The 13,830-nt window shown below is 43.7% G+C and overlaps 1 protein-coding gene across 1 annotated transcript; it reads left to right on the top strand.

Annotated features, from left to right (window-relative positions):
- Positions 1-2,952: 2,952 nt before the first annotated feature.
- LOC140249443 (cytokine receptor common subunit beta-like) lies at positions 2,953-12,135 on the top strand. The gene is given in 14 exon segments (XM_072331057.1): positions 2,953-2,989; positions 2,992-3,111; positions 3,696-3,822; positions 4,815-4,999; positions 5,308-5,453; positions 5,931-6,096; positions 6,583-6,712; positions 6,819-6,979; positions 7,409-7,554; positions 7,659-7,830; positions 8,818-8,908; positions 9,165-9,234; positions 11,105-11,208; positions 11,490-12,135. Coding segments are annotated over 14 exon segments (2,301 nt in total).
- The last annotated feature ends 1,695 nt before the right edge of the window (positions 12,136-13,830 follow it).

The raw sequence follows: 13,830 nt of genomic DNA, 5'->3' as shown, positions 1-13,830 counted from the left end.
TAATTAAATCCTTACCTGATATCTTTTCCTGGAATCTGGCTCAAAGCCTTCCTGGCTGTTGGCATAGGCCACACTGCTCTCTGCTCTTCTGGGCACACCAAGGTGCAGCACTGTGTTAGAACAAACACGGTGACTATGATCTGCAACAGCTGGGCTGAGGTAGCAGCACAGACCCAGGGGCCACGACCTTTTTGGTCCTATGTGCACACCCAGAAGGACCTCCCCAGGACTGACAGAGCTGTCTTGGCCTTTGACTGTGGGGAATCTGGATGTCCCTCAAGGGCCTGAGAGAGGTGTCATGAGTGCAGGTGTCCCCTGCTCAGTGAACTTCTTGAGTGGATGGCTGGGCTGCAGGATGAGATTATCAGGCTGAGAGGTGCCTGGGAACCAGAGAGGGAGATGGATTGGGTGCAGTCTGACCCATTGCATGCTGACTGACAGCCCTGTCCTAAGTTCCTGCAAGGGGAAGATAAGCCTGCTTCTCCCTGGAAAAAGGTCACAGTAACACACAGAGTGAAGGGGGATGGACCCTCATCTCTGCTATTCACTTGTTCTCATTCAAGGTGGGTGTCAAGAGGCTGTGACAAGGATACTGCAGAACACTAAAGGAGACTTTGCATCCCTTGGAAAAACATAGGAGGGTTTGGGAACGCAAGTAGTGTTCTCTTCTGTCCTCACAATTGGTGCTGAGATCTGGAAAGAGGAAAACAGATCAGGTAAATGATTGGCTGTGTGGATGGTGCCAGGATCAAAGCTTTGGGTTATATGATCTTGAACGGGCCTTTGAGAGACTGGGTATGTGGGCATCAGATGGAACGCAACTGAGCAAGTGGGGCAGAAGTACTCTGAGAAGTAAGCTGGCTGAACTGATTTGCAGGGCGTTGAACTAGATTTGAGAGAGGAAAGAGATGGAGTTCTACGGGATAGGGAAGGGCCAGGAAATATGGGTAATTTAGGAAACAGCAGGGAAAAACCTCTGAATTGTCCCAAAGGTTCTTGAGAAGATTTCTCAGAGTCCTAACATTGCTAGTAGCCCAACTGAAGTGCCTCTACATCAATGCACGCAGCCTGACTGGATTTAGCCTTGGGCAACCCTATCTAGTGCTAGATCAAGTGGTTGGCAACTCTGTCCATGGCAGGGAGTTTGGAACTAATTAATCTTTGAGGTCCCTTCCAACTCAAGCCATTCTATGATTCTATTATTCCCTCATTCAATATATATATATATATACTATAATATATGTATATGTTCTTTTGTATACTGTAGGAGTTCTTGTGAGTGGCTATATCTGATGAGTGTGGTTTTGGTCAGATTTTAGAGGCCTAATGGCTGTGAAAAACAAACAGACTGAAGAGTTACATTCTGTATCTGGGGACCCATCTCAGCCCCTTGTACTTTACTCATAAGAGCACAAATCTGAGTATGTCTTTCATGGAATCACAGAATGGTGGAGACTAGAAGGAACTAAGCCCCAGTTTTCAGTTTCCTCTACGTATTATAAAAATCACCATCAAGTATTAATTGCTGAAATCAGTAAAACGTAAATGGTTTAAAATATTGCTCAAATTAAAGGATCGCAGCAATAAAGGTAGTCTCCCTAGCTTCAAATTATGTATATTCATACAAACACAAAGTAAACAATGATCCCATTCTTGGAGCTTTTTAAGACTACAATAAAGCAAGAAACAATACTGGAGCAGAAAGAGGAGGATTCCTTCCTATACTTTCATACATTTACTGCAGTCAAACCTTTTTCTGCCCCTTTTTTTCTTCATAAATACGCTAATCCCAAGAACAGATAATTCTTAACGTGCAGATTAGCAGTGACATACTTCCTTCCCCATATTTCCCACTTAAACAGTCCACACTGAGTAAGTGCTTAGGAGCTTACAATAAGAGGAATGTGACAGTGCAACTGCACAAACATCTGCTTTCCTTGAAAGGGTGTGATCTGATTCTTCAAAACTGATATACGAATGTACGGAAGGTACAAAAATCTTGTAGCCATTTATAGATTCCTTTGTAGGGAAGTGGCTGGTTGCTGCATCTGAAGATTCTCAATACTGCTGGGGAAGCTGAACGGTGAGGGTCATCCATCAGTTTTATCATCTGCCTTACAGACGGCTCTGGATGCAGGTAAGGGAACTGCTTCTTTTTGGGGAAAGCAAAATAGCAGTCTTCTCTCACAGAAAGTCTTGAGAGCCCTTAAGGGAACTCTTTGTGATGATTATGCAAGGGCTCATACAGCTGTTTCTGGTGTCAAGAAGCAGCATTCAGGAACCTGAAAGTCAACAGGAACTGAAAAGATCTCTCCATGTTCCCCAGCAATAGAAAAGAGCTAGGGGCTGCATGCTCCCTGAGTGCAGGGCTCTCAGCTCTGTAAGTTTATTATACTTTTGAGAGAGCAATGGGAGATGGCCAGAAGAGCTAGTATTCTAGTACCAAAGAATGTGGGCCAAGGTCTTCCGCAAAAGAAAAGTAACAATTGGAATTGTTGCTAAAATCTGCAATTTGTTTGGGGAGGACTGTATTCAAGAGCACCCTAAAAAGAATGAGTAAGGAATTTCAGTCACATACTCTGGAAGTATGTGGTTATGGAACGTATTTTTAAGGAAAGTAACAAAACAGAAGGAAGACAAGGAAGACTAGAAGGAGCATAAGGACGAGTGAATTTGCAGGATAAATTTATTTACAGAATATACATGTTTCTTGTGAAGAGCTGAAAGAACTTGTGTGCTTCCTTGGATGTGCACACTTACTCTTCACTTTTTGTTCATGTTGCAGGTTCACACTATAAGAAGACCTGATTTCTGCCCATCAGTAAAGGCTTTGTAGATATTCTATCTGAATTTTATCACTGCAAATTAGTAGAGAGAGTTCTTGCCAAGCATCATTTCAAGAGAATATAAAGCCTAAATTCCCTAATTCAGTTTTACTTCACTTTACAAGAAATGAAAACAAGAAGCTCCACAATAAGGCAAAAGCAGAGTGGTCAATAAAAACATTTATTTTTGATAAAAACAAGTGTTTAAAGAACAGTATGAAGATGAAAGGGTTTTGCATCTTTTTGCTGCATCTGTCATGGGGCTTCAGCGACCAAGCCATTAAAGGTGAGTTTCAGATTTATAATTTCTTTTATTTGATGCTTGCCTACTTTTCTTCTTTTTAAAACCTGTCTCCTCTCATTAGTAACTCTTCTTCATTTTCTACTTTTGCTTGTTCCTTTTGCTCCTTCTTCTCCACTGTAGGACAACAGGCATTCTGATAAAAAGCAGGCAGTTTGTGGCAAGTGCAGGTGCAGAGATGGGTGAGATGGATGGGTGAGAGTGTGGAGGCTGGTTGCAAAGAAATCCCAGACAACTGTCTCTGCTTCGAAGTGATACTTTAGCCAGAACCACATCCAGCAGGCTGAAGGGTCTCACTTCACTCTTGTACATTGGCTTGACCCTTCTGTACTGCGGAGATATGCAGAATGAATACAACTTCAAGCATATTTTCACCAAGGGTCATTTTTTATGATGCCATTAGAAGAGTGCTGCTATCGGTGCCTTCCCCATTCTGATGGCAGAATAATTCTATTTCCTGCTATCATATCTCACTATTTCCATTTGTAAGCAGTGAACCTTTATTATTTATTATAATTAATTTATTATTATTATTATTATTATTATTATTTTTTGGCATGCCATTTCAGAAAGCGTTCCAATGAAAAGCTTGAGATGCCACAATGACTACAACTCCACGACGTGCACATGGAAGGAACATTCAGGGGCTCACGCCCTCCTTGGTTTGACTCTGTACCAAAGGAATGGTATTAAAAAGTAAGTACTGATCTGTTCTGAAGACCTTGAATAAACTATGCATGTGAAAGTGTGATTATAGGTAAGATCATCTGTGCCATGAATCTTAATCCCAAAGAAGTTTGATACAGAAATCATGACTGGTTGGTCCCATCCTTACTTCAGAAATATCTCTGGTTTCCTTGCTGGTACCCAACTTTGACAGTTATCAGTTCAGCTGAGTAATGCCTGCTGACATATGGTTGGCTCGGAGACCTCATCCTCTCCTGATGGACAGTAGTTGGGCACAGATATCCACAGCTTTATCTGTATGGGAACAATGGGCATGAAGTCGTAGGCTCATGAAGAAGTCCAGAGGGTAGAAAAAGGAATATTGCGTCTCTTCAGCAGCTCAGACCTTCGCAAGCTCACAAAACTCTTATGACCAACATAAAATATTGTTTTTAATCTTGATGATGCTTTCTGGCCTGGAGAAAGGCCACCTAAAACGATACCTAACATTCTGAAGGAAGCTAATGAATACATAAGGTCTCTTGACAAAACAGAACTGCTAAGGCTACAGAAGTACATTTTGGCTGAATTAAATAAAATGTTTCAGTGTCTTTTTGGGACTGCCAAAGGAATTCCTTCCAGAAGCTGGGGATCATCAGAAACTTTCTTGCCTTTCACTCAGAGTAAAACATGCATTTCTCTGATATTATTTTTCATCAAACCACTTCTCTCATAAAATTCTGAGATTATCAAGGGTCAGACTGATAACTAAGAAAGCTATACTGATACAAGAACAGAATATTATGTTGCAAATGAATATGCATTTGATAAAAGAATAATGGTGATTAAAATGTTAGAAAGAGTAATTGATACAATATGGGAATAGTGGTGATAATGAGGATAAAATTTTCCATGTAAATTAGATAAACATTATGGGTGGAATCATTTTCAGATGTTTATTTTTTCATGAACTGTATAGCACCAGATCAGACCTTTATAGATGACTTTTTATGCACACACAGTGACAGTGAGGAGATGCACTGCAAAAAGGAGCTGGAAGAAGACTTACATGAGGCTTCAGATCCCTACAGCCATTGGATTTGCTCGAAAAGAGTAGAATTTTTTGGAATCATGGTGGATGACTATTACAGCTTCAAACCCAAGCAGATTCTTGATGTACAACTAAAAGTTCATCTTTTCCAAAATGGTAAGGAAAAAATCCCAAGGCAGCAAATTTTCAGATGCCTTTGGGGGATCCTTGAGAACTTTTTTGATGTTCAATTAGGAGAGGAATTGCAATGATATTGCAAAAACTGACAAATATCTCCACACTGAGATTGAAAATGTTGAGCGTGGGAACAGGTGGATGTTGGAGGGGCACTCAACAGGCAGCTTCCTATGATTGGATCTGATAAGATATTGCGGAAATGAGAAAGTTTAACTACATGTTATCTTCCCCTCTTCATGTCCCTGTCTCCAATATTGCATCTCATGCCTTGTACCTTCATCTTCCAGTTCAGCCCCTTCCACCTCAAAACCTCTCAGTCACAGAAAGTCCAGGAGCCTTCCTACTGACCTGGACAGCACCTGATGGAAGCCAAGGTCTGGGCAATGCATTGGAGTACGAAGTTGCTTACAAGCGGGAGTGGGAGTCCTGGGAGGTAAGAGCAGGAGGGGCTGGGCTGTCCTGGTCCTGGCTGCAGCCTTTTGTCTGGTGGAGGGCTCATGGTAAACACCATGCAAATGGGCAGCCTTTCTGTTCTCTGGCCCTATGAAGAGCTGCAAGAAATGCTGATTTAGGCCAGCTGGAGGCTTTCTTTCTGCAAGTTTCTGTCTGCAAGTGTCTTTCCTGGTGAAATACCACTTGTCCCAACTTAAATGCAACAATCAATGCTTCCCTGAGAAAAAGCAGTGCAATTGGGTTTTGAGTTGGCATGTATTTAACCTTGCTTCCCTTCCCCATGAATTTAAAGCATGACCGAAGAACAGCCTGTGGGCTCACATGGGAGAAAGGCAAAGCACCTTGGAAAATGTTTCATGTGAACAGGACTGCTTGGAGAAGCATCTATACTACTTCTCTGTCTTCCCTCCACCCCTCACCACTGATCGCTGTTCTCCCTCCTTTCCCCTGCTGACAGAAGGCTGCGTCACGCCTGCTCTCCAACACCACTCGTTGCCATCTCAGCCACCTCATCCCAGGGAGTAGATACGTTGCCCGTGTGAGAGCCAGAGTGGAGCAGGGCAGAGGCTTCTCTGGGCAGTACAGCGAGTGGAGCACAGATGTGTCCTGGGAGACCCCTGAAGGTAGGGGGAGATGGAGCAGGGCTGTGCAAGGGTGGGAGGTCCTGCTGAGAAGCCAGGCAGGTGGACGATCCTTGTGGGACCCTTCCAAATCCAGAAGTTGCAGGGCAAGCTCTTTCTAGTCATTGCTTTCTCTGCCAGAGCCTCAACACCTATTCCACTGGGATAATCCTAGCAATAATGAAATGGCTGAGGGCTGTGCCCCTCTGTGGGATGTCTGGAGCACTCCATGGGGCTGGTTGTGTCTAGGGATGTGGCTCATGAAGAAGTCTCATCTTGCTGTGTTGCGTTTTGGCGCCAGGCTTGTTACCACTTGGAAGGATAGGTATGTCCTAGGAGCGCATAGAGAAGTTTGGAAATGCAAGAAAGAGCAAGTATTCATCTTGACTCTTTCAGTGTTTCCACCCCATTGTATGTGCCTGTTCATGCAAGACAAAGGCTTTCACTGGACTTTTCCTGCCTCTCAGCATGCATTGATCTTCTCTGTAGGTGGCATTCATCCCAGGAACCTTCGTTGCCTCTTCAACGGTGCATATCTAACGTGCAGCTGGGAAGTGAAGAAAGCAATTGCCACCTCTGTCATCTTTGGTTTGTTCTTCAGGGCCACTCCAGCATCAGCGTATGTGATCTACCATGGGCAGCACACTTATCCCTTCCCCTCTTGATGGCATTCTGCTCTGTGCCAATCCTACTGATCTCAGTGCCACCTTCTTTTCACCCCTCAGGGAAGAGGAGTGCTCTCCTGTGTATGAGAAGTCTTTGCCCCATGTCCCATACGTGGTGCAGAGCTGTGGGATCCCTGTTAGCAACATCAGCAGTCAGAGCCAGTATCAAGTGTCTGTGCGGACCAAGACAGAAGAGAAACTGATAGAGGCCTACAAGAACAGTGAGTTGCTCAGTTGTGTCATCTCCTGTGGTGTCTGTGTGTAAAAGATGTGATGACGGCATTGGTAGTGAGGAAAGGCATTTGGGAGGAAGAAGAGATCTGACTTGGTAAGGGAAGCATGTGGTTGATGTGGTAGGTGAAACCCAGTGGAGCTCTGTGGGGTTTGTGCAGTAGTCCCTTGAGCATGGTAGGAGATAGGGCTGATATGCTGAGCGAGGTGTGCCAGGTGGATCATGTCAGGCTGCATGCATCTGGAGGTACTGGTGGTGTTTCCACAGACTGGAGCCAGGGAGAGTTCCCACAAAAGTTGAAGATATCACTTTATATGTGAAAATCTTTGGAAATGTGTTGCGTGATTATGGAAGATGGTGAATGGGTGTGCTGGGTCTGTGCGCTGGTGTGTACTCTGAGATATTCTCTGTGTTCTAGTTAAGGTGCTGCCACCTGCAAATGTATCAGTGGAACAGATAGGAAAGGAACAGTATGAACTGAGGTGGAAAAAACACACTTCACCACATTATTCCATAAAGCAGAAGTATCAAGTCCAGTTCTGGGAGCACAACCAATATGAAAAGGCAAGTAATGGGAAGTGCAGGAGTCCTGGGTTTCTCTTTGGTTTGTGGCTAGTGATGACGCTTCCTCTCACCTCTTTTCCTTCGTGCTTCTTTCCTCTCCCCAGACTGTGCAGACAATACCAATTACCAATGATGAACCTCCCTTCATCTTCACTGATCAGATGTTGTCACCATCTACAAAATACAGGGGAAGAATGCGTGCAATAGTGAATAGTCAGGATTATCAGGGATACTGGAGTGAATGGAGTGAGGAGTTCACCTGGGAAACCCAGAACGGTACTTTTCATGTGGGCAGTTTTGGTCAGGTTTTGTGTGCGGTTCACGGTCGAAATGCCTGTAGAGAAACAGATCTACGTTCTCACGATGGATGTTGCAGGGCGATCTGGCCATGTGACAGCTGGGGCTGCTTAACATGGTAACTGTTCTTTGTGCACCCTTTCCGCGCAGCAGGAATGCTAACAAAGGCGGTGAGCAGGATGGAGCCTGAAAACATCCTTCCTGCTTCCCTTCTCTAGGCTAATACAGCTAGCTGGAAAGGTTTCCACATGGTGGCCCAAGAAAAGATCCTAGCCAAAGATGACGGCTGTTTCCTGATCCCAGAAATTTATTCTGCTTTAAGGAACTGAAGTGCCTGAGAATGCAGGAAGACAGAATAAATATCAGCCTTTTCCTTCTAGAGAGCAGCCATGGCATTGCATAAAGGACACAGTGGAGTGCAGTGGGGATGCAGATCTTATCGTGTTTATGCAGATTCTGGAATGAGAAGCAGAGTGCCTGTGATTACTATGGTCACGTGCCCAAAGATATGCGACATTGTAGAATTTGTCCCTAGGGAACTAGCAAGATATTCACCTTGCGACATTGTAGAATTTGTCCCTAGGGAACTAGCAAGATGTTTACCTTGTTGTCCATCATGATCCATTAGCAGTGGCAGCTCAGGTGAACTCTGAGACTCCCATCTCTCCAGTACTGCACAAAGTCAGGCAGCCCAAGTCCTCTGAAAACATCTAGTTTTCATGGTGAATTCTGCTATCTAACCCAACTTTTATCAAGATAAACTGTTTTCTCCAATGTGAGTGAAAATTAGAAAAATTATCAGTGAGGGAAAACGTCTTCCTTTGGTCATCAATAAGGTAACCAGGGCACATTTGTTCACTTCTACTTCCCTGATATGCTTTCATGAAGAATGACCTGACTGCCAAACCTGTTATGGGTAGTGGAGCCTCAGATGTTGTCTCCCCATTTCTTTTTTCTCTCTTTCAGTTCTTTCACCAGTGATTCTCCCATTGATGCTCCCAGTTATCATCATCACTTTGCTCGTTGCTGCTTACTGCAGCTTTAAATATTTCCTCAGGTGAGTTTGTGCTTTCAGGAGGCCATGGGAGTTGAATAAAGGGTGAGGCACTGCTTGTCTACTATGGGAGTGCTCTATGCAAAGAGCAGCCTAGGTGTGCAGTGTCAGCTGGATTGTACAAGGCTGGACAATGGTGAGAGTTTGCTGCTGGCCTCCTGGGCCATGGTGGGGCCATGCAGAGTGATATGGTGCATAAGGTGTAGCCTCTTCTTCTTCCCACTCTGAGACATAGCTTGTAATCTTGACGTTGTTGCAGGCAGAAGAAGCTGTGGGAGGAAAAGATTCCAAATCCCAGCAAGAGTCTGCTCATCCAGAGCTACTTGAAGGTATGTGGGCTCTGTATTTTTGAAGGTTCATTTTTTCTTTCTTCTGTATGAACTGCAATAATTCCTTGACTCCTCTTTGTCACCTAATCTGTAAGGAACTTACGCTTTAATTAGCCTGTTCCTTATTGCTAGGAGAAGTTCAGTCCATATGTAAGCTAGGAAATGTTCAGAACTTTTAGAACTTAACTAACTGAAACAATCCAGTGTCATTGGAAACTTCATTATCTGTTGCTTCTGCTTGTCTGCAGATAGTAACTATTCAAAGTGTTTTATTGTGAGATGGTAGGTGTGTTTAAGAAACTTTTGTTTTGGGGTGTTGGATTTTCTTGAATTAATATTACTACATGTCTGTCTTTTACAAACATTCTGTCTTGGAATGAGAGGAACACACTTAGCATTTGTTCAATGAAGTATCCCTTCCTCCCTCCTTCCACCAAAAGTAGAAAAGGAAAAGGTGGAACAGGCATATCTGAATTTTGGTGGTAAAACGCTCCAGTCTTGCATGAGTACAATTTCCAATTCTATAGTGTCCTCACTCCACTCCCACTGCACTTCCAAACATGTTTTTGTCCAACATTTAACTTTATTCTATATTTATGTCATGGCAGTTCAATATTTTATGTTATTACATGACCTTTGTGTGAGGCAAATGGACACTTACCATATCTACATTTATGTGTGAGTGAGTGCTGGGACCTGGCACTTGGTCCTGTTAAAGCTCAATCAATTGGCCTCAGTTCACCAATCCACCATGCCCAGATCCCTCTGTAGAGATTTCCTACCCTCAGGCAGATCGACACTTCCTCACAGTGTGGTGTCATTTGCAAATTTACTGACAGGACACTTAATCCCCTTGTCCAGACTGTCAATAACAATATTAAACAGGGCCAGCCCAATACTGACCCCTGGAGAATGCATCATCTGCATTTAACTCCATTCACCACTACTCTTTGGGCCTAGCTCTCCAGCCAGTCTTTTTAACTCAGTGAAGAGTACAGCTACCTAGGCCATGGATTGACAGCTTTTCCAGGAAAATACTGTCAGAGTCAAAGGCTTTACTAAAGGCTAGACAGAGTATATCCACAGCGTTTTCCTCATCCACTAGATTGGTCATCTGGTTGCATAAGGAGATGAAGACCTGCCTTTCTTGAATCCATGATGGCATGACCAGATTCCCTGGTTGCCGTGTGATTGAACTCAAGATGATCTGCTCCATGATGTTCGCTTCCCCATCCAAAAGTATTCAATGCCTTAATGGTTTTGAAAGTTTACATCCTCGCACTGAATCAATTTATCCCATGTTTTGTAAACATTCCAATAATTCTGTATTTTTGGTCACCTAATATAGATGACAGACTTTCAACCTTTATAGGTGTAATGTTGCCCAGATAAGAGAAAACACTATTTCTATCAGTGAAATTGTACCCAACTTTACTATAGCATATTGACAGATGCTTTAGGCTACTTGTTTTTCTTCTCCATAAGCACTGTGTGGGACTTGATTCTATTACTGGTAAGACACTTTCTCCTCTCCTCTCCTCTCCTCTCCTCTCCTCTCCTCTCCTCTCCTCTCCTCTCCTCTCCTCTCCTCTCCTCTCCTCTCCTCTCCTCTCCTCTCCTCTCCTCTCCTCTCCTCTCCTCTCCTCTCCTCTCCTCTCCTCTCCTCTCCTCTCCTCTCCTCTCCTCTCCTCTCCTCTCCTCTCCTCTCCTCTCCTCTCCTCTCCTCTCCTCTCCTCTCCTCTCCTCTCCTCTCCTCTCCTCTCCTCTCCTCTCTATTTCCTCTTACCTTACCTTACCTTACCTTACCTTACCTTACCTTACCTTACCTTACCTTACCTTACCTTACCTTACCTTGCCTTACCTTTTCCAGAACGTTCCTCTAAGAAACAAGCATGCAAGAAGTCAGCTGGACGTCAACAACTGCAGCCTTGCAGAGAACATGGATCAGCCTAGCTTCCTTCAAGTTGTAGACAGGTGAATTAAAAGAACATTGCAGCCACACTGTGAATGACACGCTCATCAAACTCCCTAACTCATGGGAAGCCATAGTCAAATGTTCTGTCACCAGAATGCCCATGGCAGTTACTTTTGAGCTTGGGATACAATCCTGTGCTATCTGGTTTGACTTGCTCACCTATACACATCATTCTAGCCATGTGCATAGCTACTTCAGTTTTCTACTAAGCTTGTGTTTCTGCTTTGTGTTTACCACAAACATATATCTCATCAACAACTTTTAACTGTTCCTCATTCAGGCAGATGAAGATTTTAACAGAGTCCCCTGAAGCACAGACTGAGAAGACAGAGGTTTCTTCTGCTGCATTAGACCTACAGGACCCATACCGGGCTTTAAATGCCCTAGTTGTCTGCCCAAGGACAAACTGTGCTGATGCAAGTATAACTTCCCAGACAGCAGTCACTTGCTTTGCTTTCAATGGCCCATATTTGTACAGCCCAGTAATGTCCCCTCAGTCTGAGATGCATCAGACCTTGGAAGTGACCTCGAATCCAATGGGAAAACAAGAGAAAGCCATATCCCTGCAGTACGTGACCCTTCCAGACAAAGACAGTCCCCAGGCTGCACAGAGGCAAGAGCAGTCAGGAGAAGGTCCACTGCAGCCCTTCCTGCTCTCAGATCAGAAGGAAGTGATGCGTTATCTCAATGACAAGAGGGAAGTTTCACCACTTCCCACCACCTGTGGGAAAAGCACAGATGTGAGAACAGAAGATCAGAAATCTCCAGAGGCTCCTGGCTGTCCCGTATTCCTTCAGCAGTGCTCCTTGGAGTACATCACCACAGACAGCCTGTCAATGACATCAGATAGTGACACCACACACCTGCCATTTGTCACTGCTGCAGGGAAACCCTGTGATACACAGGAGCCCCAGCAGACCATTTAGCTTTTCAGAAACTTGAAATCAGATGATTACTTCTCCTGGCAGCAATCTTTTGGATCACAGAAACCTGCTAAAGGAGCAAATATCAGTGAACAGCAAGGCTAAGAGTACCCGAAAGAGGTGGCAGTTATCTGATGAAAATGGACTCTGCAAGCTAGGAGCAAATATACAACAATTGCTTTTTCTGTCTTCCAGTGCAACGTGTTGAAAGCCATGGCTTGATCTCATCCACCTTTGCAACTTTGTCATGAAAGACAACCTAAATATTGCCATGTTGAGAGACATGGTGTTTTTTGAACTTTTTTGGCTTAATGTGGAGACATTACTGAGACATATAAATTATTGTAGGAAATCCCAAGGACTCAGTACAGTGAAAAGAACAGAATGGACCAATAGGGGAAAATGATGAGAGAAAAGATGTGAAGATGCATAAGCCTGTATCAGTTGGGGCTTTTCCATTTCTGTATGTTTAAATATAAAATGATTTTCTTTTAAGTTCATTGGATGTTTATGCATGTTATAATTCATCTTAACTATGTGATGTGTTATTATTTTTTTTTTTTTCCTTTTTTTCTTCATAAGCTGTATTGTAGAAGAGGAACCACATTTTGAGGTCATGAGTAAGAAAGCCAGTTTCTTCCAGGCTGTATGGCTGTGCTCTGTGTAGGCTGGTACTAAAGGGAGATGTTCAAATTCATATGAAAATCAGGTATCTGTATTCAGATACCTGATATGCATCACCTTGATCGGCCTTGAATTGCTACAGTTTTAATAACCAAGAAGAATAGGCAGTGGAAGAATTTCTGCTCCACTCAGGGCTTTCAAATGAAGTTCATCAGAAGTCTGAGTGCTGTCTTTTCCTCCTGCGCTTCACTGGGCGTTTGAAGAGACAGCTCTTGGAGACGGGATTTATGGATACTCTAGCCTCAACCATAACAACTCCTCGCGTTATTCCATGGATACTTAACCGTGGTATTAAGCAGGTGGGCTCTGACCATACAAACTTGCTCGATGTAAGCTGGATTTGGTCCGTAGCTTTGCAGATTCATTATGCCCTTTTCAATTCATTGATAGAGGAATGTATGGTTCTCACCATTGAAAACTAAACTGTTTGTCTAAAACAGAAGATGTAAAACTATCCCAAACAATTGGATGACTTTTTCCTATCTGTAGTAGAAATGCTAAGTCACAGCCTGAACCAGTGTCTGAACACCTGGTGGGAAGGTAGGGCCAGCCCAGGGGAGCTCAGCTGCACAAAATGCACCTGAGTGACCAGAAGGGGTGGATCCAGCATCCATTCTTTTCCAGACCTCATTTAAAGTTGGGAATGGAGAGACAAGGGTATCTTGCTAGAGCTCCCTGCTTACCTGTGGTCTTCTGTGCCCATGGCTGTTGTATTTATGTGAATCCTACTTGTTGCAGCCTGAGACCTCGCTTCCTGTCATTGTTGTACTTTCCATCATGTTACACTATCCTTATTTCAAAGCCTTCTAGCACCTTGTTCACAATGTGTGCATTTTGAGTGGAGTACTTATGCATCTGCTGGAGTCATATAGTATATTTTTTATCTAGTTGTCTGTCATTTGCATTCAGAAGTCTGTGAGATAGCTATGGATATCCTGAGCTTATTTTCATTATTGAAGATTCATGATGGATTCATGACCACAGAATTGTAGGGGTTGGAAGGGACCTCAGGAG

Source organism: Excalfactoria chinensis, chromosome 1 (genome assembly GCF_039878825.1).
Source record: "Excalfactoria chinensis isolate bCotChi1 chromosome 1, bCotChi1.hap2, whole genome shotgun sequence".
Classification (NCBI taxonomy): Eukaryota; Metazoa; Chordata; class Aves; order Galliformes; family Phasianidae; genus Excalfactoria; species Excalfactoria chinensis.
The sequence above is the reverse complement of the archived record's forward strand: the minus strand, read 5'-3'. Positions and strand labels throughout refer to the sequence as shown.